Source organism: Podarcis erhardii (genome assembly GCF_964252035.2).
Source record: "Podarcis erhardii genome assembly, chromosome: 10".
Taxonomy (NCBI): Eukaryota; Metazoa; Chordata; class Lepidosauria; order Squamata; family Lacertidae; genus Podarcis; species Podarcis erhardii.
In genome coordinates, this window is record NC_138500.1 from 47,444,163 (window position 1) to 47,468,175 (window position 24,013).

Sequence of the window (24,013 nt, forward strand, 5' to 3'; positions counted from 1 at the left end):
TCAGTTGGGTTGCTCTCACTTAATAAAGCTCTAAAGACTCCAGCAGCAATGATGAATCTTTTATAACCAATGAAGGAGGTCTGTGGTTAAGTTTTCGTTAGACGTTATAGCATCATGTTAGAGCCCTGAAAAACAATTTTGGATAAATGCAGGCCCTACAGTTTCTCAAAGTATAAAGGGTTGTGATAATAAGCAATGGCTACAATATGACAACTCTCTCAGATTCTAATGGGCCATAGCTGCTTAATGTGTTAAGCACCTGCCATCCCTAAGCTGAAGAATACTTGCTGCAGGCTTGGTTATGCCTTTACTAGGACGCGTGATTTGAATTTGTAAGGAATTTTCCTGATTGCTGGAACATGAACAAATGGTTTGCTTTTTCTTATCCTTGAACATAGCAGAATTTTGTGTCCTGGGAAAGTCACTATCCATCTCTGGCATGTGGAAGTATAACTGTAAAAACAACAAAAATAATGTAAATATTGTACCCCTCACCCTTGGAGATATTGAGGGAAATTTAGCTGGTGTCAGATGCCTGGTGCTGATTCAGGATACTGCTGTTACGAAGTCCCATCAAGTTAGCAAAGATTGTTGTCATTAACTTTTAGTTGGAAGTACTATAAACTTAAACCAATAATTAAACAATGAAAGCATCCATATCGGTGTCAATTTCAGCTTTAATGATGGAATTACAACTTGCTATAACAACTTCAGAGGGAATCATTAAGGCTTCCCTATTTAAAAAAATCAAAATAAATAGTAAAAGTTTGTTTTTTTAAAAAAGAAAACCTTTTTTCAGTGTTTTCCACATCACCCTCCAGTCAGCTACTACCAAAGTCAAAACATAAAACAGTTTGCAATACATCTTTGACAGACTGAGAACCTGACAAGAAAACAAAATTAAAGCCTTCCAAAAAACCCTACCTTTGGATCAATGTTGACCTATTCTTTGAAGCTTTGGGTTTTTTAAACAAAAAACAAAAACAAAACACCTGTAGTAACCACTGTGTTTTCAGCTTGAGACTGCTTGGAATATAAATTCTGTTATTCCTGCAGTTCATAAAACACACCAAGAGAAGATGTAGGGGTAAGGAAAACACAAAGTTCAAGTAAAAATAATAATTAAGATTCACATACTTGTAGATTGTCATTTCTAGACTGAAATACAGTATTTAAATTTCGCGCAACCTGATTAATATTAAGATTCCAAACATCAACTTTTTATGAGTTTCAATAGAATTAAGTGACTCCGAAGGCCAGTTTAGAATTCAGCTGCTCCCAGATGCAAGGCATGAGCAAAGAGCTAAGCCAAAATGCACTCCTCTTCCCCAGTTTACCACATCCAAGTTGGGCAGCCATTTTGGAACTGTGCACATGAGAATACGAACACAAACAAGGGTGGGGTTTTCTCCTGACTTGCCGATGGCATTTCTTCCACTGCATACAGGATATTCTGCTTCCTAGCTCTGATGGTGTCCATTCTGAGGCCAAAACGGGGGTGGGAAATGGAGCTTTCTTCCCTTACTCCACTGACTTCTTAACCCAGGAAGACAACCAGAGTGGAAGCAGGAAGCAGGGCCCTCCTGCCTTCACTCCGATCTGGCTTCAAGACAGATGGAGCCTTTCCCAACCTCTGTTGAACTACAACTCCCATCACCCCTAGCTAGCAAGGCCAGAGCTCAGGGATGATGGGAGTTGTAGTCCAACAACATCTGGGGACCCACAGGTTGAGAACCGCTGTAAAAAAAAAAAGCTGCCATTTTGAAACAAAGCAACAACACTCAGAAATGGGAAAAATAAATGAAAATGCAGTGGAAGGAACAAAAAAAAGTGAGGTGGGGGGTCACCACCGTTATTTTTTGTGGGGTGGCGCTACCCTCTGCACCCCTAATTTTGGCAGAAAGGGCTCAGTGATTAACTTTTGGCTCTGCTCTAGTGAAAAATCTCTTTCTGTGACAATGCTTTATGCAGAAGCCATGTTTGATGCATCTTGCTAAGAGGATGGCGCCACTGTGTGCAAAGTGTACACACTCTGCCAGTTAATGGTGTGTTCCTAGCAGGGTATATACCCTTGCACACAACTGGCCAACATGTGTGCCATAAGAAGCATTTAAATGTTAACACTTCCCTCAACAAAGGGCAAAGGTTTCTGGGTGGCTGGCACATAGAAGCAGTTAACACCTAAACCTTTCCGATAATGTGACACATAGCCTTTGTAGAAAAATAATTCCAAAACTGATGTTCAACGCATAACCTGTACCCACTACCCTATGTGACTCTTGATTAGGTCTCCGGTAAAAAACAGTAAGACACACACAAAGCACTACAGTATTACACATGAAATAATAATAAAAACTCCAACAAGATATGCCTTTGATTGATACCTAATTCTACTTTTAAGTTATTGCTAACCATTTAATATATCAAGATTGTCTTGGCAAGTCTGAGATTAGAACCTCTCCCTCAAACCTCAATATTTTGAGGGGAATAAGCAGCCAAAGTTTTAAAAACAGTAAAAGGCACACTTTCCCAAGAGAACATATGTCTTGGAGTTGCATATAATTCCCACCAGGTGTCAGCAACTGGCAGATATTACTCAGAAATTTCAAAATTAATGCCCAAATAATTCAAAGGAGGAGGGATGGTTGCTGCTCACGATTCCTTAAATTATATATATTATTACTCCAAACCAATATCTTTTTTTCCCCTGGGTGGTCGCAAATATAAACTTGAAAGTCTTTTGATACATTTATATAAAGGTTTGAATTGCACACCCATTTCTTTGATTTCATTTACACCTTACATACTTTAGATAAAAATAGTTCTGGGGGGAAATGCAGTTACAGTCAAAACACAAAATTCTTCCTCTTCCAATTATTTACCATGGTTCAGCAGCATACAGAATCCTAGCCAGTTTTTCAAAACTTGTATAGTTTTTAAACACAGAAACCAAACCAGAGATAGCTCAAGTTTCTCACAGCGCAAAGCTACTTTCCCTCCTAGCCTACTTAATTCAAAAAGATTTTCTTTCTTCCTTGAGTTTTTAAATAAAACCAGGAGAATGGCACTATTTTGCCTCTTTCTACACAAAGGTACAAAGTTTTGTGGTGAGATCAAGGCAACTGCACCTTTCAGCATTGCAACAGTTGTGGATTAATTCCTTAAAAGCTGTTTTTACTCATGAAAACCTCAACCAAGAATCTGAGTGTATTTTAACAGCACATGCAAGACTGTGACTAAAGTGTGTTGCTGGTCGCACACAGCCTCTATGCAATTCAGCTTTTACTATATTTAGTAAATTCTCTCTCAATAATAGCATCTGAATATATTAATTTCAGTAATACTAATCAGCATAAACACTCAACCGTCTTTACAACACACTAACCAACTTCTCTCCTGTTCCAACATTCTCACTTCTCTCCTCTCTCACCTTCTTTTCTACTTCCCCTCTACCTTCTCCAGCTCAGACTACTTCAACACCTTCTGCATAACATTTGGGACACACCTGTTCATCCCTTCTACAAATAAAAATAATACGTATTTCAAAAATATCAGAAGAAAGGTAGTGCAAAAATCAATTTTGGTATCAAATAGTGTGATAATCCTTATTCTAAACTGAGCTGAGATTTATAATAAAATCTAACTTGCACACCCCTTTAAGTTTTAAAAGCTACAAATTATAATTAAAGCACATAATGTCTCGTGTTTCACAGGGTCTTTGAAAACAGATTCATCATACAATCACAGCATGATGTGATTTTGAAAAGACTCGTGAAGTACGCACACAACACAGGTCTGCAAATACTGCAAATTCCCTTTGCTGCTACCTGCAAGATGTAAAAGTATGTCAAATTTACAGAACCACCTCTATGATAACAAAAAAAGGTCATATGTTTTAATGACACAGGTACTCTTGCTCTTGCTCTGGGGGTTGGCATGCTATGCAATATTTGGTAATTTGTATTTTTCCTGAGTGTTCTTTGGCCCCATTTTAACCTGGTTTCCAGACTCCACCAAGGGCTTCTTCAAGTTTGTCTCTGTATGCTGCGTAGCGTCTTTGTAAGATTTGCAGCTGCTCATCTTCTTCCTTGTCCAGTATACGCAAGAAGTTCTGTAGTTCAGGAACACTAAAGGCTTCCCACTGTGGAGGGGAAGGGGGATAACAAAAGCATGTAGATGATTAAAAAATCTTAAAATTACAGACTGGTCTTTAACTGGTATCACAACAGGTCCTTCTCTGGTCTACAAAAGAGCCTGAGAGTAGTACACTTGACAAACATCAATTGGGAAATAGCCCAAAATCCTGGCAATGGAAAAAAGTAGGACTTGAAAACCCTCAAGAACCCCTCCAAGCTGTTTGATGCTATAAACAGAGCTGCCAACTTACCAAAAACTCTCCAGTTTCATGCTCGCGCAGAACAAAACTCAGCATGTCTGTCCTTGGGCCTGCCACCAACCGCAAATAAAGGGGATGTTCAATTTCTGAGAGCTTGCACATATACACTGAAAAAAGTGTGAGATTAAAGGGGTGGGGAGTAAATATGCATACAGAATTTCTGCTGAACTAGGACTAGAACTAGATCAACATACACACAAAAGACCTGCTGCACAAACTGTTGCTGCACAAACTGAGAATTATGAGCAAAGTTCATTATGTGAGGCACAGCAACAATTACAACTGCTAAAGCAAAAAAGGAAACACCAAGCAAAACACCCAAACTTAAACATATTCAGAATACACAAAACTGACAAGTGTATATGCAATTAGTTTCCTGCAACTTGTGGTAAAAAAACCCACAACCACTTTATTTTACAGCCAAGACTCAAGTATATCTAAGGGACCACTTTTGCCAGATGAACATTCCTAAGCACTGGAATGAAATCTTGCTCCTTCTGTTTGGCATGTGAAGCAATTTAGCATTCAGAGAAGATAGCCTTCTCAGTGGTGGCCCAACAGCAAGGGTAGCAAGAACCGTTTCCAGAGCCTTTTTCAAAAACAAGAACATTTATGCAGTTTCAGAAGGAAGATAAGAAAGGCTGACTTATACTAGCACTCAGTTCTTTATACCTTTTATGGTTCTGGTTTATGGCTCCCTTGCTTGCTTGTTAAAGAGTCTTGTAGCAAATGTATGCAATTTTATTAGACAATATTATTTATGTGCTTTTTCAATTCGTACACCACCTAAACAGAAAGATGGTACTGTATTTTCAAAACATGATACAAGTGCATGTTGTGTTTAGTAGGCCTAGTATTTAGATGTAAACAGGTCGGCCTATACAGTAGTGCAATGTGGCTGGATCTAAACAGTGTTTGGAGTGAATCTATGGGTTGTGTATCTAATGACGATTTTGCCTTAGTAGAAAGCACTCACCTTTTTGCTGTGACTTCTTATCTACTAAAGCCCTCTGCAGTAAAATCCATCAAGCTGAATAAATCTAAGTATTTTCCAACACACTCTAGTGTCCTCAATGGGGCCGGATGATACTTGGTTTTCAACATTGTGGTATATCACCAGCTAAACATTGTGATAAACTGATATATCACAATGTCTGAAATAAGGATGGAGTTTTGTAGAGGCATCAGGCATGGGCTGGCTTCATGGTTTTTCCCACACTGTGATTTTTGCATAGCGTGCACGCACACGCACACACACGTAAGGATTCACAATATATTGGGAGGTCAGAAATTATGAAACCGTTATCACTATATGGCAGTGGTTTTCAACCAGTGTGCCATGACCTCCTGGGGTGCCTTGAATGATGGTCAGGGACGCCACGGGCAACTCTGTCCCTCTTTCCTTCCCTCCCTCCTCTGATGCCCTCTCTCATCTCTGCCTCCCAAAGGCTTGGCACAGCTGTTTGCTGCAGCAGCCCTGGCTACAAGTTCCACAGGTGAATGGTGCTTCTAGGGCTGGCTAGGGGGTGCTTCCCAGGCCCCTGTGGGGCAGTGGGAGGAGGCACCTCTCTTTGGGGCAGGGGAGGGGCAGCTCAGAGACCAGGGCTGGCAGCTGCAGCTGCCCAGACGACTCCTCTTGTGAGAGGAGAAGAGACAAGGCTGAGGGAACACTCCACAAGGGAGTGTGTTCGAAAAGGGCTGAGGGGTGACATAACTGGGCTCCTGAGCCCCACAGGGGTGCCGCAGAAAGAATGTAGTTGGTCAAGGGAGCCGTGGACCCAAAATGGTTGAAACCCTCTGCTAGATTGTGGGAATATGGTCATTTGTCCATAAGAGCATGGGCAAAAGTTTATTATTGCAAGGTGATTTCATAAGCAGAAAGCATTGCTTGGAAGCATGAGCAGCGTGTGGACAGCTCTTGCCATCCAATGATTGGTCCACGTAGTATAGCATGATCAACTGTGTGGTCTGGTGTGAGAACATGAGACGAATGTATTGATTGTCTTTTATCTGCTGACTGAGGCAAAGCTCTCTCCTTGAATTTGTATCTTTTCTGGGACTCTCAATAAAGGTTGGGGCAGCAGCAGCTTCTGGAGAGAGCTGCGGCCAGATTTCTGCAACCCATCTTGGTGTGAGACTGATTATTTACGGATGGCGAGCAGGTTCTCGTCATTTGGTGCCCCGTGTGACTACCTTCGGACTCCACGTTGTTTCTCATCGTCCAGCGCTCACCACACCTTTTTCATCTGCTTCGGATCCCAGTGAGTGCTCCCTGTCCTTCTGCCTTTGTGGGGCAGTCTCTTTCGGACTTCGACTGATTTCGGACTTCGCGAGCAGGTTCTCGTCACTAGATGGGACTTCAAACCGGGGAGCCCCCCTCCCCAAGTTTTAAGAGTACAGAGTGACTATATGCAGAACCTCTTTCTTTCTCACTCACCCTCCCTGATCATTCAAAAGATTTAGAAGCATACCTTGATCCTCCTTGTGACAACGTTTATAAAGCGCAAACTTGGCAGGGTTATCAGCCACCATGAACTTCTTGAGCAAAGCTTCAATAACTTCACGAACAGTGTTAGTGCTGCTGATGTGAAGGGTATTTGTGTAGCCATTTGGCAAGCAGAAAGCTGTCTCCGAGTTGTTGTTGACATGATTCCCGGGACTCACAGGAGCCCGTACCGTGATGGGCCTGCACAGTTCCATCTGAACTTTGATGAAGCCGGTGTATACTCCGCTGGAGTGCTAGAATACACACAAAAACTACAGGATTAGTTTCAAAATAACCAGAAGCTCAAGGATCAGATACAGTTCCGTACTTCCATTTTTGCTCCCCCCCCCCACACTTTTCTAATGCTTCCACATCACAATGTCTCAACAAAATCAACATAAAAACCCAACACAACACAGACGGATGCAGACATAGCTCAGTTGGCTAGAGCAAGGTGCTGAGTTTGAGTTGCAAGTTTGATCCCCATGTGGGACAGTTGTATATTCCTGTACTGCAGGGAGTTGGGCTGGAAAATCCTCAGGGTGCCTTCCAATTCTATGATTATTCTACGATAACATGAAAACCAACTCAGAGGGGCTGGGGGAGACTTGTCTGCCATCCTGCCACGTAAGGCAAAAGTCTGGCATATAATTTCTTTCTAAGTCTTTACTACCCAGCAAGAAAGGGAGCCACCCAGGTTTTGTGGGGCAAGCGGATATGCAATGGAATGCGGCCATTGAAAGTCACACTCAAATTTGCTTCCATCACAGATGAAACGTAGAGAAGGCCCCTCCACCAGATGTTAAGGCAGCATGCTCTTTAGGTAACCTGGGCCCAAGCCTTTTAGGGCAAAGGTGGGGAACTGCCAGGCCGCAGATCAAATTAGATCCGCCAGGTCTTGGAGGGAGACAAAGCACAAACATCTTTCCTATGCTTGATAGCATGTATGACGTCAAGCACAGGGGAATTTCAAGCCACAGCTAAAATGAAGACAAATCAGAAGCACACCCCAGATTCCACCTTTGAATTCAAGTTGGCAATACAAAAGATCTTCCTCTGCGAGTGAGCTTGCCGTCAATGCCAATCAGCTGACTGAGGCTACAGCAAGGCCTGCTGAGATCTGCTGCACTACCTTATCCTTACACAAAGCAGAGTTTGCTCTCAAAGTATGGCTTGTTGGGTCACCCTAATTGTTAAAGGTAAAGGGGACCCCTGACCATTAGGTCCAGTCGTGGCTGACTCTGGGGTTGCGGCGCTCATCTCGCTTTATTGGCCGAGGGAGCCGGCATACAGCTTCCGGGTCATGTGACCAGCATGACTAAGCCACTTCTGGCGAACCAGAGCAGCGCACGGAAATGCCGTTTACCTTCCCGCCGGAGCGGTACCTATTTATCTACTTGCACTTTGACGTGCTTCTGAACTGCTAGGTGGGCAGGAGCTGGGACCGAGCAACAGGAGCTCACCCCGTCACAGGGATTCGAACTGCCGACCTTCTGATCGGCAAGTCCTAGGCTCTGTGGTTTAACCCACAGCGCCACCTGCGTCCCTACCTTGATTGTTAGGGCCAGTCAAAATGGCCCTGAGAAGGGTAGGGGAGCTCAGGATTTGGCCTGCCAGCCAGATCCCATTCTCTGCCCCTGTTGTAGGGCTTTAGAGGGTTAATTTTCAAAACATTGACTTGTGCCCAGAAACAAATTGGCAATGTGCAGCTCTTGCAGAACAGGTCTCACATGATCCCAAGGGCAAGTACCCAATACCATCCTTGCTCCTGCATACTAAATCAACTGGAACTTTTGAAGATCAACTGGAACTTTTGAAGATCCTAGATCCACTGCTGGATTTAACAAAGGCATATGCTGAATTTGCTTGTTTTCCTCTCTTTGACGGCAAACCAATAAGGTAGCACCATTCTGCTATATAGTGTTTAGGAATATTTTAAGTACAAATACACAGAATGTGAAAAAAATGAAGTAAGTAATATGATAATAAGTATTTTTTGTCTAAGCCCATATACTCAAAGCATACAGTGGTGATTTGATGTTGCCGCCATGCACCCCTTTAAACTACCAAAACTAAAAAAAACAACTTTACACAAAGTCTTACCAATGTCATCTTTAGCTTGTCAGTGACATCTGAATTGTACGTCTGGACTTTTTCCTTGATTGCTTCTTTGGTGAGATACGTGTGAGCTTCTCGCTCTTTCTGAACATCCTAAAGCAAAAGAGATTTGACGGTTTTAAAGATACCAAAAATATATACTGTATACTACTACTTAATATTTATTGAGCATTTCTAGCTACTGAACTAGAGGTTTTAAAAACGAAAGCTGATGTACAAAAGTTTTAATATAAATGTATGTGTTCCATATTAGGTCACATATCCACCATGCATTTAAAGCACTATTGTGTCACTGTAAGAGTCATAGAGAATTGTTGGAAGTGGTAGTTTCTGATGGGTGCTGGGATTTGTAGTTCTATGAGATTAGTAGACTACAGTTCCCAAAATTGTCTGTAGCTCTTAAAATGGTATAGTAGCGCTTTGAAGGTCTGGTGTGGATGCGACTGTCACATTCCACACACTACCAATGTATATAGTGGAATCAACCTTTAGCTTTCAATGAATGGCTTAGGAGCAGGCAGCAAGTGGAATCGGATTGATGCCCTTATGCTCACAAAAGGACCATGTAGCAGGCGTTCTGCAGATTGCTTCACTCCCCTGAATTCCCTAGCATCTCTGAAAATCAGCTCCTGAGATTTTCTGCAGAGAGAAATCAGCAAAATATGCCTCCTTTGCTAGTCGGTTAAAAGGAAGCATCCAAATGAGTAACAAGCCTATGGACACCAAATGGATTCCTACCCAGAGAGTGGAGGAACAAGTCACTCACATATCTAATCATCATGTTTCCATGTTGTCTCACTCCCTACCAGACTAGAAAATGAATTTATGGGCTTTGGACAAGATGCAGTAAAGGTAAGGGGAGACTCTTCTGTCTCATCCAAAGAAATATGAAATCTATGCACTGCAATATTCACATTGCAGAATACAAAGCACCAGCAAAAGTAGTGCACTTAAGAGAACCACTTTGAAACAAAGCATGCCCAAATCCAATTGTGTTCACTTGTCCACTATTTGCATGCCCCCAAAAAAAATATTGCTGGGGTATCTTATTTCATGATACGTCTCTCCGAAGCCATGCAGTTTGAGCATGTAGTGACTGATTTACTTTGAATCATTTAACGTTGGGTGACAGCTGTTAGGCAGAGAGCTAATGTGGTACAGAAGTAACTGGAAATTGCGGGGCAGGGAGAAGAAGAGACAGAATTCCTAATGCCCAGTTCTAATCCCCATTTAGCTATAAAGCTCACAGGGTGAGCAAACCTGCTCAAACTTGGCATGAGAGTAAAATACCCCTAAGTTCCTTAGACACAAACTGAAGACATTAAAAAAATGATTCTCAAGGAATTGACAGGGGGAAAAACCTTTAACAGACAAGCACCCCAACTGAACCATTCTTGAAATGAAGATTAATCCTTAAACGAGGAAGGTATATTTTCCTCACCCCAATTTGACCATGGCCAACAAATAACCAAAAAGCAATGTGAAGAGCTACTATTTAATGGGAGGGCAGCTTAGGCCTTACTAGATTTCCATTGGTTAGTTTTAAGCTTGTTGTAAAAAAAAAAAAAAGTTATTATCCCAAAACAGCTTTCTCCAAGTGGCATATTGATTTTTATATTCCAATACAAATATGTTCCTTAAGCGCAGGATATCTTTCAAAGGGCATTTGCTCTCAACCCATATGGAAAATTGGTGCTATTAATACACTTCCATTATTTGCACGAACACACCATATATAGCCTGAAATTATTGCAGCTCTCCACTTTAGTGAACTGAAACTTCTATTTAATTGCCTTCACTTGAAAGTCGTCTTATCAGGCGTATCTAACACAGGATCAAAATACTCAGAACATACCCAGGAATGGTTACTAGGCCTTTGCTCCCCCAAACAGAAAGCTTCCACTTAAGCTGCTGGGTGTGTATCTAGACCCTATCAAAGAATCATAGAATTGTGGAGGATCATCTAGTCCAAATGCAAGAATATGCAGCTGTCCTTTACGGGTATCAAGCCTGCAACCTTGCCATGCTCCAACCAACTGAGCAGGTTGATCTAAGAAGCATTAAAAGGTAAAGGGACCCATGACCATTAGGTCCAGTCGTGACCGTCTCTGGGGTTGCAGCGCTCGTCTCGCTTTACTGGCCAAGGGAGCTGGCGTACAGCTTCCGGGTCATGTGGCCAGCATGACTAAGCTGCTTCTGGCGAACCAGAGCAGCGCATGAAAACGCCGTTTACCTTCCCGCCGGAGCGGTATCTATTTATCTACTTGCACTTTGACGTGCTTTCGAACTGCTAGGTTGGCAGGAGCAGGGACCGAGCAACAGGAGCTCACCCCGTCATGGGGATTCGAATCGCCAACCTTCTGATCAGCAAGACCTAGTCTCTGTGGTTTAACCCACAGTGCCACCCGCGTCCCGTCCCCCCGCAAAAAAAGCGTTAGGGACATGAAATTATGAGAATACCAAAAGCTCTGCTTATCCAGCAGAATAAGGGCGTTAACATACTCTCAAAGCTTTCACCACTATAAATATCATGATGTGGACGTATCTTCGGCAACCCTGACCATCTTTTGCCGACATCTTTAGAAGATAAAAAGGGGATAAAGCTAAGGTGACTTCTAACAGCATAAATCAATCAATATGTTTCTATTAAACACACACATACACTACAACTGGGCGATATATCAATATATATCATCCATAACCAGTTTGAAGTCCGTATTGAGATATCGGTTTCATGATTTTTAACCTGGCAATATATTGTGAATATGCATGTGCATGTCCCATACAAAAATAAAAATGTGGGGAAACCAAATAAGCCAGCCAATGCTCTCGATTCCTGCAGCCCCTGTTAACTCTGGTGGCTCAGTTGTCCCCTGCCTCCTGCAGGGAGCAGCGAATCACAAGAGCAGGCGCCAGCAAAAATCACAACGTGGGGGAAAATGTGAAGCCAGACTATGCCTGATGCCTCTACAAACCTCTGTCCATATTTCAGACATCGAAATATAGTGGTATTTCACGATGTTTAGCTAGTGATACATCACAATGTTGAAAACGAGGTATCCCCCAGACCTACCATGATTGCACGCGCACACACACACCAGTTATCAAAACCTGTTTATGTGCAAGCTAGTTTTGTGACCCTGTGGGAAGGCCAGTCAGCTACTATTGCTCCTTCTTTTGTGCAAACTAGCGTGCAAGTTTCTGCTACTGCAGAAAACCAAACCATAAAAAGAGCCAAAAATATAACACAATTTATTTGTGTATGCCCGTGTATGTGAGAGAGTAGGAATACGAGAGACTTATATGTACTTGTGATACTAAAGTAACTGATCACGTTTATCATGCTCTCACTCCAAAACCACAAGTTCTGCCATACCCTATATGGTTGTGCTTTAACTGCTGGCACACAACCCAGTTCTAAACAGAGTAGGTTGTTTAAAGTTTGAAGCTGCAAGAATAGCATTTAGATTCCTGGCACTTGATTTACAGCAAAAGGCACAGCAGGTTACCCATCCATTTACAATGGAATAAAGGGTTTTGTTTTGATGAAATATACTTTTCATACAGGCCCATGTGACCTTGTGTCAATTTGTAAAAAGAATGAGAAAACTTGGAACTTGGTATGTAAAGAAATAATTTACCAGTTGGTATTTTGTTACCGGGAAAGAGAGAGAGAGAGAGAATGAACCTGGACTAGAACTCTGGAAGTGTTTTCATCACATTTTACTAAGATTCAGGGTAGCAGACATTTTACGATAGCGGTGTCTGAGAGAGACCTGCCCCCCAACGAAGCAATGAATCCCCCAACACTATCCACTAAACCACATTGGCTGAGGTGCAGCACAACACTTGAGACTTTCACAAGGATGTTTACTGACTTAGTACATTCACATCCTGCTTTTTTACCAGAGTCCTCAAAGCAGCTAACATTTATGAAGTACAGAAGATACACCAGGAGCCAAATGCTCGCAAAACAGAATAGCCAACATCTTTCCTTCCCACCACAGGAGGAGAGGGGATCCGGTCTGACTGCAGCAGGGCCAGATGTTCTTCTATGTTATTCAATGAGACACCCTACTAACACTTCCATAGCACACTAATAGGGCTGGGTGATATATCGATACAGTATATTGCTTGAAGTCCATATCGTGATATCGGTTTCATAGTTTTTGACCTGGCCATATATTGCAAATCATGGGTGGGTGTGCATGCGCTATGAAAAAAATCACAATGCAGGGAAAACCCTGAAGCTGGCCAATGCCTCCGCATAGCTCCACCCTTATTTCAGATATCATGATATATCGGCATATCAAGATGTTTAAGCTGGAGATATATCGCAACACTGAAAACCAGGTATCGCCCAGCCCTGCACACTCACCTGTTGCTTACAAAACCATACACGGCGCATCTCTAAGCAAGATCATCAACTTCCCCTCTTGAGAGTCCCATGTTTCCTCAGGCTACCACCCTGAAAACAACAGTGCTCATCTGAAACAATCCCTGTGATCATGCACAGATCCTGATACAAGCTTTTCTTCTCTGCATACCGTTGTTATGCAACTATGACTATGTCAACGTGCTCTAAATTGTATTCTACAGTGGTACCTCTGGTTACGTACTTAATTCATTCCGGAGGTCCGTTCTTAACCTGAAACTGTTCTTAATCTGAAGCACCACTTTAGCTAATGGGGCCTCCGGTTGCAGCCATGCGATTTCTGTTCTCATCCTGAAGCAAAGTTCTTAACCAGAGGTACTATTTCTGGGTTAGCAGAGTCTGTAACCTGAAGTGTATGGAACCTGAAGCATATGGAACCAGAGGTACCACTGTACAAGCTAAAACAGAAAATACAGTGGTACCTGTATTACATACGCTTCAGGTTACATATGCTTCAGGTTACAGACTCTGCTAACCCAGAAATAGTACCTCTGGTTAAGAACTTTGCTTCAGGATGAGAACAGAAAACGTGCTCCGGCGGCGCAGCAGCAGCAGGAAGCCCCATTAGCTAAAGTGGTGCTTCAGGTTAAGAACAGTTACAGGTTAAGAACTGACCTCTGGAATGAATTAAGTACTTAACCCGAGGTACCACTGTATTTTGGAAAATACAAAAGGGGCTGAAAACGCTACCTCTGCTCAAGTCATCGTGCACAGTGAGAACAATGCACCAATCCTGAGCTGAAATCGCTGTGTGTGATTCCTGCCTCATTTACCTGGGATTCTGATTTCCAGTAATCTTCTCCCTGTATCTGCTCTGGTACCAACCATGTGGTGTCTGGGTCACCCCCCACCCAAGGGCTGCATTACTTAGCCCCCACCTTGCTGCCAACCTTGGGGTCCCTCTGCAATGAAGGGAGGATTAGAAATACTTTTAAATAAATTGGGGGGGGGGGTAAAATATCAGCTTTAAATAGTATTTACATGCACCAGCAGGAATGAAACCTGCATTGCCAAATAAGCAGCAATTGGATGCATTTAACTCACCTTGAATGAAAAAGGATGCTCTTTGAACTGCACTGGAAGAAAAACAAAACCACACATGCGCGTGCACACACAGTGCTTTTTGGACACAAGCCACTGGATCAGATTGTAAATAAACAAGTTATTCTACTAGCTCCGGAAGGAGGCCATCAGGAAGCACAGCGAGAGTGGCTTTGTTCTTAAGAGTGCAGGGAATAATGTGCGTTGACTTTGTAATTCAAGGTTCAAACACTTTCTTCCTTTTAGAACAGCAGCTTCCCTGTTTGTAAGCTCAGGAAATCACAGTCACAGGGAAATTCGCTGCTCCACCCATCCTTTAAGACAATTTTTAAGATTTCAAGGTAAAAATGCCATAAAGCTCATAATAGCACAACACTATTCTGCCCTGAGTGGAATAATAAAAGAAGTCTTTTTAAAAAAAAACAAAAACAACCACCCAATAACCATTTATCAAGATTTGATAAAACAAGAATATTCTTTCCACCAATCAAAATAATCAGTTCTCAACAATATATCCAGAAATACTGGTTTAAAGCACAGTGGAGTTTTAAATATTAGTTTTTAATTTCTTTCCGTCATAATCTTTGCTTTGTGTCTTCTCACTATTATTTTTTAAAATCATAGGTGCTACTGCTCTTTTAGAAAGAATTTCAAATTAGATGTCAGCAACTTAGGTAGCAATCCTATGCACGAAAAGCTGGTGCAAAGTTATGCCAGATCCTAACCTGCTGCTCTGCTTAAACCTGGCAGGGAGAAAATTATCTTTTAAAATACAGTGGTACCTCTACTTACGCGCACCTCTGGTTACAAATCCTTTGGGATACACACACGGCAAACCCGGAAGTATTTTTACAGGTTTCGCCACACGCGCAGGACCACTCTACTGCACTGTGCGCATGCGCAGGACCACTCTACCGTGCTGCCACATGCGCAGAACAGGCACCTCCGGTTGTGATAACCTCGGGATCCGACTAGATGATATGCCAGATCATCAGGTCACATGACTTAGGCTTAGCATCCAGCCTATGTCCCTCCCTCTGGTCCCTCCCTGGGGACTTACCCTTGTCTCAGCTCAGCTGGCTGAGCCCCAGGTGAGATAGTTCTGTTCCATCTGATCTAGCATTCCATTGCATACATTGCCACTAGTGAAAACTTCTGCACTAGGAAGTTCAATCTCATAATTGTGGTTAATTCCAACACAGCATTAACATTTTCTCTCTACCGGCCATGGATCTTGACTCTGTACCTTGAGAGTGTTCCATTTTTAGCAAACAATTCCGAGCATGTCAGGAAGTGTGTGACCATTCTTAGCTCATCAGCTGAGAATTCCATTCATCCAGCCTTGTGTGCTCACTTCATATTATTCAACAGCACCTCAAAATCATAATGTGATTTCAAAAATACAGTGGTACCTCGGGTTACATACGCTTCAGGTTACAGACTCCACTAACCCAGAAATATTGCTTCAGGTTAAGAACTTTGCTTCAGGATAAGAACAGAAATCGGGCTCCGGCGGTGCAGCAGCAGCAGGAGGCCCCCATTAGCTAAAGTGGTGCTTCAGCTTAAGAACAGTTTCAGGTTAAGAACGGACCTCCGGAACGAATTAAGTACTTAACCCGAGGTACCACTGTATAATCTACTGAGAAATCAAAATAAAAAGTATGCTGTTGGAATTTCTTCCAATACACGAATTAGAGACATTACTTTGAAAAATGAAACAGGAGTTTGAAGCAGAAATTTCCAGAGCAATAGCTTTTTAAAGACACTGGCATTGTATTTTAATTGTCTGAACAAATCAAGGTGTTAAGAACATAAGATCTCTGCTGGATCTTATAGGCCAAAGGCCTATTCTAGTCCAGGATCCTGTTCTCTCTTTTTATTTTATTTTAATATGGTATGCTTTATCCATCCTGAAATGATACTGCAGTGTTTTTCTGTAGACAAAAATTGTGAACTGCTGAACTCAGGGTGTACGTGTACACACACACACACACACACACACACACACACACACACACACACAAACAATTTTAGGAACAGAACCACCCCCTGCACTACAAGCATAACCATTTAAAACTGACTGATAACATACAGCAGCTCTAAAATGTATTATTTGTATAATTCCACTTAAAAAAAGGAAATTATTACTACTACTCCCACAGGCCAAGTGAAGATCCACAACTGTCACACAACTAGTTCTGCATGTATACAGAGTGTTGGAGCTTTTGTTTCTCTCTCTTTCTTTTTAAATAGTTTTTATTAAGAATTTCAACACCATAAATTATCAAAAACATATCATCTTCATTCCCCCACCCACCCAATTTTCCCCACCCCCACCCCAGACTTCCCTCAGCTCCTCTCTCCGGTTTTTCAACACATATTATACTCTGCATATTATAAAATTGTAAAAATCCTTAAATTGTCTATCTATTATGTTAACAATAATAAATTTGTGTATGTTTATTCAAAACCTGCCAAGGAGTCAAAGTCATTTTACTGTTGTTTTTAAGTAATTTGTAAAAAGTTCCCATTCTTCTCTAAAGCCATAGTTGTCCTTGTCTCACAGTTTGTATGTCAATTTCGCCAGTTCCGCATAGTCCATCAATTTCCCTTGCCACTGTTCTTTTGTCGGGATTTCTTCATTCTTCCATCCTTATGCTATCAAGACTCTTGCTGCCATTATCGCATACATAAATAAGTTCTTTAATTTCCTTGGCATGTCTTTTCCTACAATCCCTAACAAGAATTGCTTCTGGTTTTTTTTACAAATGTTAGTTTAAACATTTTCTTCAACTCACTATATATCATTTCCCAGAACATTTTAATTTCTCTACATTCCCACCACATATGATAAAACGTCCCTTCTTTTTCTTTGCATTTCCAGCATACATTTGACCCAGTTTTATACATTCTTGCAATCTGTACTCGTGTTATATACCATCTATACATCATTTTCATATAATTTTCTTTCAAAAGAGAGCAATCTGTAAATTTTAGATCTGTTTTCCACAATTTTCCCCAAACTTCAAATAGTATGTTATGGCCTATATCTTGTGCCCATTTAATCATGACCGATTTCACCTCCTCATCCTTTGTTTCCCTTTCTAGCAGAATATTATATGCACCTTTCAGCAACTTCACTTTCCCTTCTATGACTTCCTTTTGAAATCGGAACTTTTGTTTCTCAATACAAATGAGCCCCAGGCAGTGTTGCAAACTCAGACATTCTCAACAGCAGTTTTGTGATATGGTGCAGCGATCTGCCATTGCAAGTCAACAACTGCACATGGACAGAAACCTTAAATTATTTCTTCAGATGCCTGAATTCCAAAATCCCTGATAAGCAGCATTTTAATTGTCTGAACAAATCAAGGTGTTAAGAACATAAGATATCTGCTGGATCTTATAGGCCAAAGGCCTATTCTAGTCCAGGATCCTGTTCTCACCATGGCCAACCAGATGCCCACAAACAGAACACATGATTCCCAGCAACTTGGTATTTAGAGGCATGCTGCCTTGCCAGTAGAGGTGTCTGGTGTAACTGCCTATTCATATGCAATGCAATGAGATCCACTGGGATACCAAAACTTTCGTGATCTTATCTGAAACCCGGATTCAAATGGAGCTAAGGAGTTAAAAACCCCATAGGTGTAGCCCATGGGCCTTAGGTTGTCTACCACTTGCCAAGATGCTATGCTTAAATATTTAAGCTTTTTGCACTGCAACTGTGCTGGGCCTGGGGATTAACCTGAGCAACGCGGTCCAGGTCCAGTCCCAAATCCAAGGATTCCACAAGGAGTCAGTCCAACAGGGCCAAGGCAGGAAACCAGGCTAGGTCAGGCACAGGGTAACAGGCAGGTTCCAGCAAGCAGCAATGTTGCTCCCGCAACCTGGGGTGGGGTCCGGCAGCCTTTTATCTCTGACAGGGTAACGGCCAGTCCTGATCCCCCGGTGACTCACCTCCCTGTCTCGCCTGAAGACGGGCACTCCTCCTGTGAGTACTCAGGTCTCTCCTTCTCTCAGACCCGAGTCTCTGCAACTCGGGAGACGTTGGTGGGTTACTAGACCCAGAGGCCGCCTCAGCCTCTCCTGACCCAACTGGTAGTGGAGCAGCTGCATGCGATTGCCCAGCAGAGGAAAATGAGGTAATCCCCGCATCTGGAGCCAGGGCAAGCTCAGGCCCCTGACTACGCCCAGCTGGTACTTGTTGCAGGGGAACCTGTGCAGACTGGGGCTCTTCAGAATCAGGCCCCAGACTCGGTTCAGATGCTGCCTGAGGCAGAGGATCCGATGCGGACTGAGACTCCTCCAGTTCCGAGTCCGAGGCCATCAAAGCAACCAACTCCCCAAAGGGCTACACACAATGCAATACCGCACTAAATGTCCATACCAGGAAATCTGACACAATTCTTGAACAAAGACACAATTTCAATTAGTAAAAACATCCATAACTTGGACAAGCACACTGGGTTGCTTCAACTGTGGGATACCATAGACTGGAAAGAGAAGCTGCTGAATTACAACTTATCACCAAACTTAAAACCATGGAGAAACCTGGTCTGAACAAAGACCTTGGATTCTTATCTCATTATACATGACAAAGCCATTTTTCACCTTTTCACCCCTTGCTTTTTCCTGTAAGACCTATTGCAGTCGTTAAGAGTCGTCAACAGGCTCATCACAGCTATCTGCCAATCACCCATTCCCACCACCCTTCTGAGTAATACCCCTCCCCACCTTCTCACTATATAGAAGGGTCTGGAAACTTCTGTTTCAGTGTATCTGAAGAAGTGTGCATGCACACGAAAGCTCATACCAAGAACTGACTTAGTTGGTCTTTAAGGTGCTACTGGAAGGAATTTGTTTTGTTTTGACTATGGCAGACCAACACGGCTACCTATCTGTAACTGTGGGATACCATATTATTAAATACAGTATGAATCCACGCAGTATATAAGGATAGCATGTTGAAATGCTGAAAGCATAAAGCCCAAATGCATGTGAAATGGGAGCATAGCCATTATGACAGCATTCCTACACTCAAGACACAGATAGCCTCTCTTTTTTGGTCAAATCTGAAAAATATACCAGTCTCCAGCTGCCTTAAATTGAGAATTATCTTTGTTTTAACTTCAGAAGACCAAGAGAAGGAAAGAGGGAGATGCCTCAGGAAATAAGACAGAAGGAAACATGCCAACCATATGCAGTGCCAACTCTGCAAGTACAACTAAAGTGCTAGCAGATGGGTGGAGAGACTTTTATTTGCTGCCTCCTTTGACCTCATTGCCCATGTGCCCCTCCCCTTCTCCAAAGGGAAAATGCAGGCACGCAAACTGCAGGAGCGAGGCATGCTTGCTTATTTACTAAGAACATATGAGCCCCTACAACTCCCTGCCTTCTGTGTACCTTAAGCAATACAAAAACAATTCATTGTATGTACTCAAAACAAGGTGAATCCCCCCCCCCATGAAACTAACAATCCACAAACTAAGTTTGCTGCTGCTGCTCTCCTGGGTAGGCGAGGTGCTAAGAGCCTATTTTGACTCAAAGGTCTTTTCTCCTGGCAACATGCTCAGAATGATTCAATGTGCGCTGCTGCCACTGTTCACCCTAGATGCCCCCTGCCAATCCCCCTTCAACAGATTTTGCACTGGTGTGTTGAACATGACCTATTATGTGACTGGCTCACTAGGTATGGGTCAAGTAGCCATACACCTGATCGGGTGAGAACAAACCAAGTCTTTAATTATAAACGCTAGTTACCAAACAAACGCAAAGGTGTGTGCTTTTGTAAGCGGCTTTCAAATCTAATGAGGGCATAGATGAGATCCTTTGGGTTGCTTCACAAATACAAATACAAATAAGTGCCAATCCAGAGTTCAGCACTGGATCAATCAGACTTCTACACTTTACACATTTCTGCTTTCTTTCTCCCCTTGCACACACTTTAAAAAAAAAAATCCATGCAAAGCCCTTTGCCATTACACCCAAACACACAAGTTATGGTTTCCACAATCCCCCTCCAAGCTGAAATCAAACTGTGGTTTCCAGGGGATGCACAATTCACAGCCTGTTGATTTGTATGCGAGACGACCTATGATTTCTATGAAAGCAAAAGTAGCTAACTGAAACAGAGACTATAACAGGAAGGAGAGGCAATATACAAGCAATTCCAACCATAGTCCTGACCTTTACAAGGAAACTCATCAGCTTTCTAAATGAGGAAATCAATAGAAAAAACTTTAATGTCGACAAAACACTCCACTCCAGATTTTCAGGAACTGAACGTCAAATGCAAGGTAACAGGTTTCCCAGTACCCTGCAGCATTATTTCAGAAATGCAGCAACCCTCAAATATTTGTTCTAGAATCAGTGTTAGGAAATAGTGTGGTTTAGAGGTTGAAATGTTGGTACAGGACCTGGAAAGCCAGGTTTCAAAACCCCACCCAGCCATGAAGCAACTGGGTGAACTTGGTGACCAGTTACTGTCACTTAGGCCTAACCTAATAATAATAATAATAATAATAATAATAATAATAATAATAATAATAATAATTTATTATTTATACCCTGCCCATCTGGCTGGGTTTCCCCAGCCACTCTGGGCGGCCCCCAACTGAATATTAAAAACACAATACAGCATTAAACATTTAAAAACTTCCCAAAACAAAAAAGAGGGGTTATAAAAGTAATGAGGAAGCAGACGGTTCCACTGGTCTCAACATATTTAAGGAGAAGTATTATGCTCATAAGGGATGTGGGTGGCTCTGTGGTCTAAACCACAGAGCCTAGGACTTGCCGATCAGAAGGTAGGCAGTTCGAATCCCCGCAACAGGGTGAGCTCCCGTTGCTCAGTCCCAGCTCCTGCCAACCTAGCAGTTTGAAAAGCACATAAAAGTGCAAGTAGATAAATAGGTACCACTCAGCGGGAAGATAAACGGCGTTTCCGTGCACTGCTCTGGTTCGCCAGAAGCGGCTTAGTCATGCTGGCCACATGACCCGGAAGCTGTACGCCTGCTCCCTCAGCCAATAAAGCGAGACGAGCACCGCAACCCAAGTCGTCCGCGACTGGACCCAACGGTCAGGGGTCCCTTTACCTTTATTATGCTCATGAATTCTAAGTTAATCAGTTTATTAGACCCCAGTTCCTGACCACATGAACAATCTGTGCCAAATACTAACTGTAGGGCTTAATAGATATTTATAAACCAGTTTTGCAAGAGCTCAAAGCACTTCCAATATGGTACCACACTAAAGATAGGACACTAATCTCCTTATCACTCAGGTCAGGCACCAAAGAAAGAATAGAGTATCAGCATAGCTCACTCTGAAAAGCTCACTCTGTCATTTTGGAGGCCTAGGTCTTTTAGATTCTAAATGCTACATATGGGTTTAATCTGTTTTATAGTACAGTATTTTCTGTTCCTAGTATTTCACATTGTTTTATGTGGTCTTCAAGTTTATTCTTGTTATTGTTTTTACTTTTTCTGCCAAATTAGACACTCAAGAAAGGCTTCTAACCTGAGAAGTATAATATACAGAAACCAAAATCCTCAGCTTTGAAGATTTTATAACAAACCACACAATACTAAAGGCCACTGTACTTTCTCTGCATGACTAGTGGAGTATCAACATGTTTTAGTCAAAGTGGGAGTTCCAGCGATTGACACAGAACTCTCTCCCACAGGTGCATCAAATGCCAAGTTTAGAGGAATAGGAAAAGATCAGCTTAGTGCACAATTCTTTAAAATAGAAATAATCTTTGGTAAAATCCACTTTGTCCCTCTCATATTTCTATTTGTTTCACCAGAATTCTGTGTTGCTAGTTCACAAAGCTTCCAAACCCATAAACTCCTTGTTCTTCCGCTGTGTCTCTGCCCCTGATCTTTCTTTCCTCCAACTTGGGCACCCTCAAGAACACCTGTTGTCCTCTTCGGTGATTCTACCCATTGTAGCCCAAAGTTTGTCTTATGCCTGGAGCTTCCTCCAAGCAAATCTGCTTGGTGTTACTTTTCTCTTCCAAATCACAGCTCACAGCCTGCTCTCGTCTTCAAAACCTTAGCCTTAATTCTTTAGTCCTCATCCCCAGCAGAAATGAACCCCGTAATTGCAATTGCTAGCATTCATCCTCAGCTATTCTTCCTCTTTGCTTTTTCTACACTGCATTGCTTTGTTACCCTTGCTTCTTCCTATCAACCTCCTAACTTTCTTTCTGTCCTCCAGGGTAAATTCAGAATGTGAGCTACTTCGGAGGATGGACCACTCTTGCTTATGTTACTCTATAGAACACTATGTACACTCAGGACAGATACAACTTAAATGCAGTGTGTTGCTCATACTCTTATCTGCCTATTCCTGCCCACTTTTTAATCACTCCTGAATCAGTGCCAGGAGTGGAGGCTGAACACTGCCCTGTTGACATCATTAAGGACTGCTGCAACATGTTGCCTGCAGCCATCTCCTAGCAACTATTAAGAATCTCTAAATATTGAAAACCACTTGGGAATAGCCAAAGCCAATCTACATACTGACATGACAAGGTTATCCTTACCTTAGGATGTATAAAGCCCAGGAATTAATAATAGCGGAATTCTTAACCGCTGCTGTCACCCTGATCCTCTCTGAAACTGCTGTTTCAAAACTTTAACACAAAGTTTGGAAGAACTTTATTCCATTATCATTCCACTATGCAAAAGCTCTGGCACCCTGAGAGTCAGATGGCAACCCCGCAATTCACAGCCAACTCAGCTTAGTTTAACAGCTTTAAGAAATTAATAGCAAAATATTAGATGTCCATTAACAGACTATCAAAGCATTTAGAATACCACATTGTCACCACTGCATTTTAAATCATGACATGCATTCTTGAAATTATTTTGAGAAGGAGAAAAAAATAACCTGCACATGATGACGCTAAAAAGAACCCTGGAGTTTATGATGTCCAAATTTAAATGCAACACTGCCGTATGAGAAGCACTTGCTCATGCAGGTGATCCACACAACTGACATGTTTTAAAAAATGTACTATTTTTCCAACACGTTTAGAATAGCGTGCTAGCATCATATTAGTAAAAAACTCCATGCATGGAGTTTGGGGTAAAAGTATTTTAAATGCTTTGGTTAGTTGAAGGCCTTTTACACATAAATTCCCATTTAAATACAACTACCTGTGTCAGGTGCATATGGTATTATTGAAATAAAGTGCAGCAATTAAAAAAACTATTTGTACAGTACTTTCTAACTATTAAAAATCCCTGGATATTGAAAACCACTTAGGAGCAGACACAGACAACCTCCACATCATTATGAAGGGAAGATTATATCCCAATTAAGGCTTCGTTAGTGTGTTAAAAACAGTTCTCATGATTATGATTGACAGGGTCGGGCTGAGAAGACGAGGCAAAAAATCCGTTACCTCCCAGGGAATTATAACTTTTTTCTATTTATGCGCTTTCCCAGAAATCCTACAACGGTTTGCACGAAAGTGGCGGTTGCAAGACCATGCGGTTTCAGGAATAACGCATGAGCAATCAGACTT

At 42.1% G+C, this 24,013-nt stretch overlaps 1 protein-coding gene across 4 annotated transcripts in view; it reads right to left on the bottom strand.

The window, feature by feature from the left end:
* Positions 1-659: 659 nt before the first annotated feature.
* The window catches only part of RASSF3 (Ras association domain family member 3), a 55,503-nt gene continuing 32,149 nt past the window's right edge, over positions 660-24,013 (bottom strand). For 3 of the 4 annotated variants that reach the window (XM_081878102.1, XM_081878103.1, XM_081878105.1), the window contains 4 exons: positions 8,985-9,092; positions 6,868-7,135; positions 4,388-4,503; positions 660-4,141 (listed from right to left, as the gene is read on the bottom strand). In XM_081878102.1, coding sequence (XP_081734228.1) covers positions 3,992-4,141; positions 4,388-4,503; positions 6,868-7,135; positions 8,985-9,092 — 642 coding nt within the window. In that variant the 3' untranslated portion in view covers positions 660-3,991. Of the gene's footprint in view, positions 4,142-4,387; positions 4,504-6,867; positions 7,136-8,984; positions 9,093-15,551; positions 15,719-24,013 lie in introns of those variants that run through there. The other variant, XM_081878104.1, reaches the window with a different exon arrangement.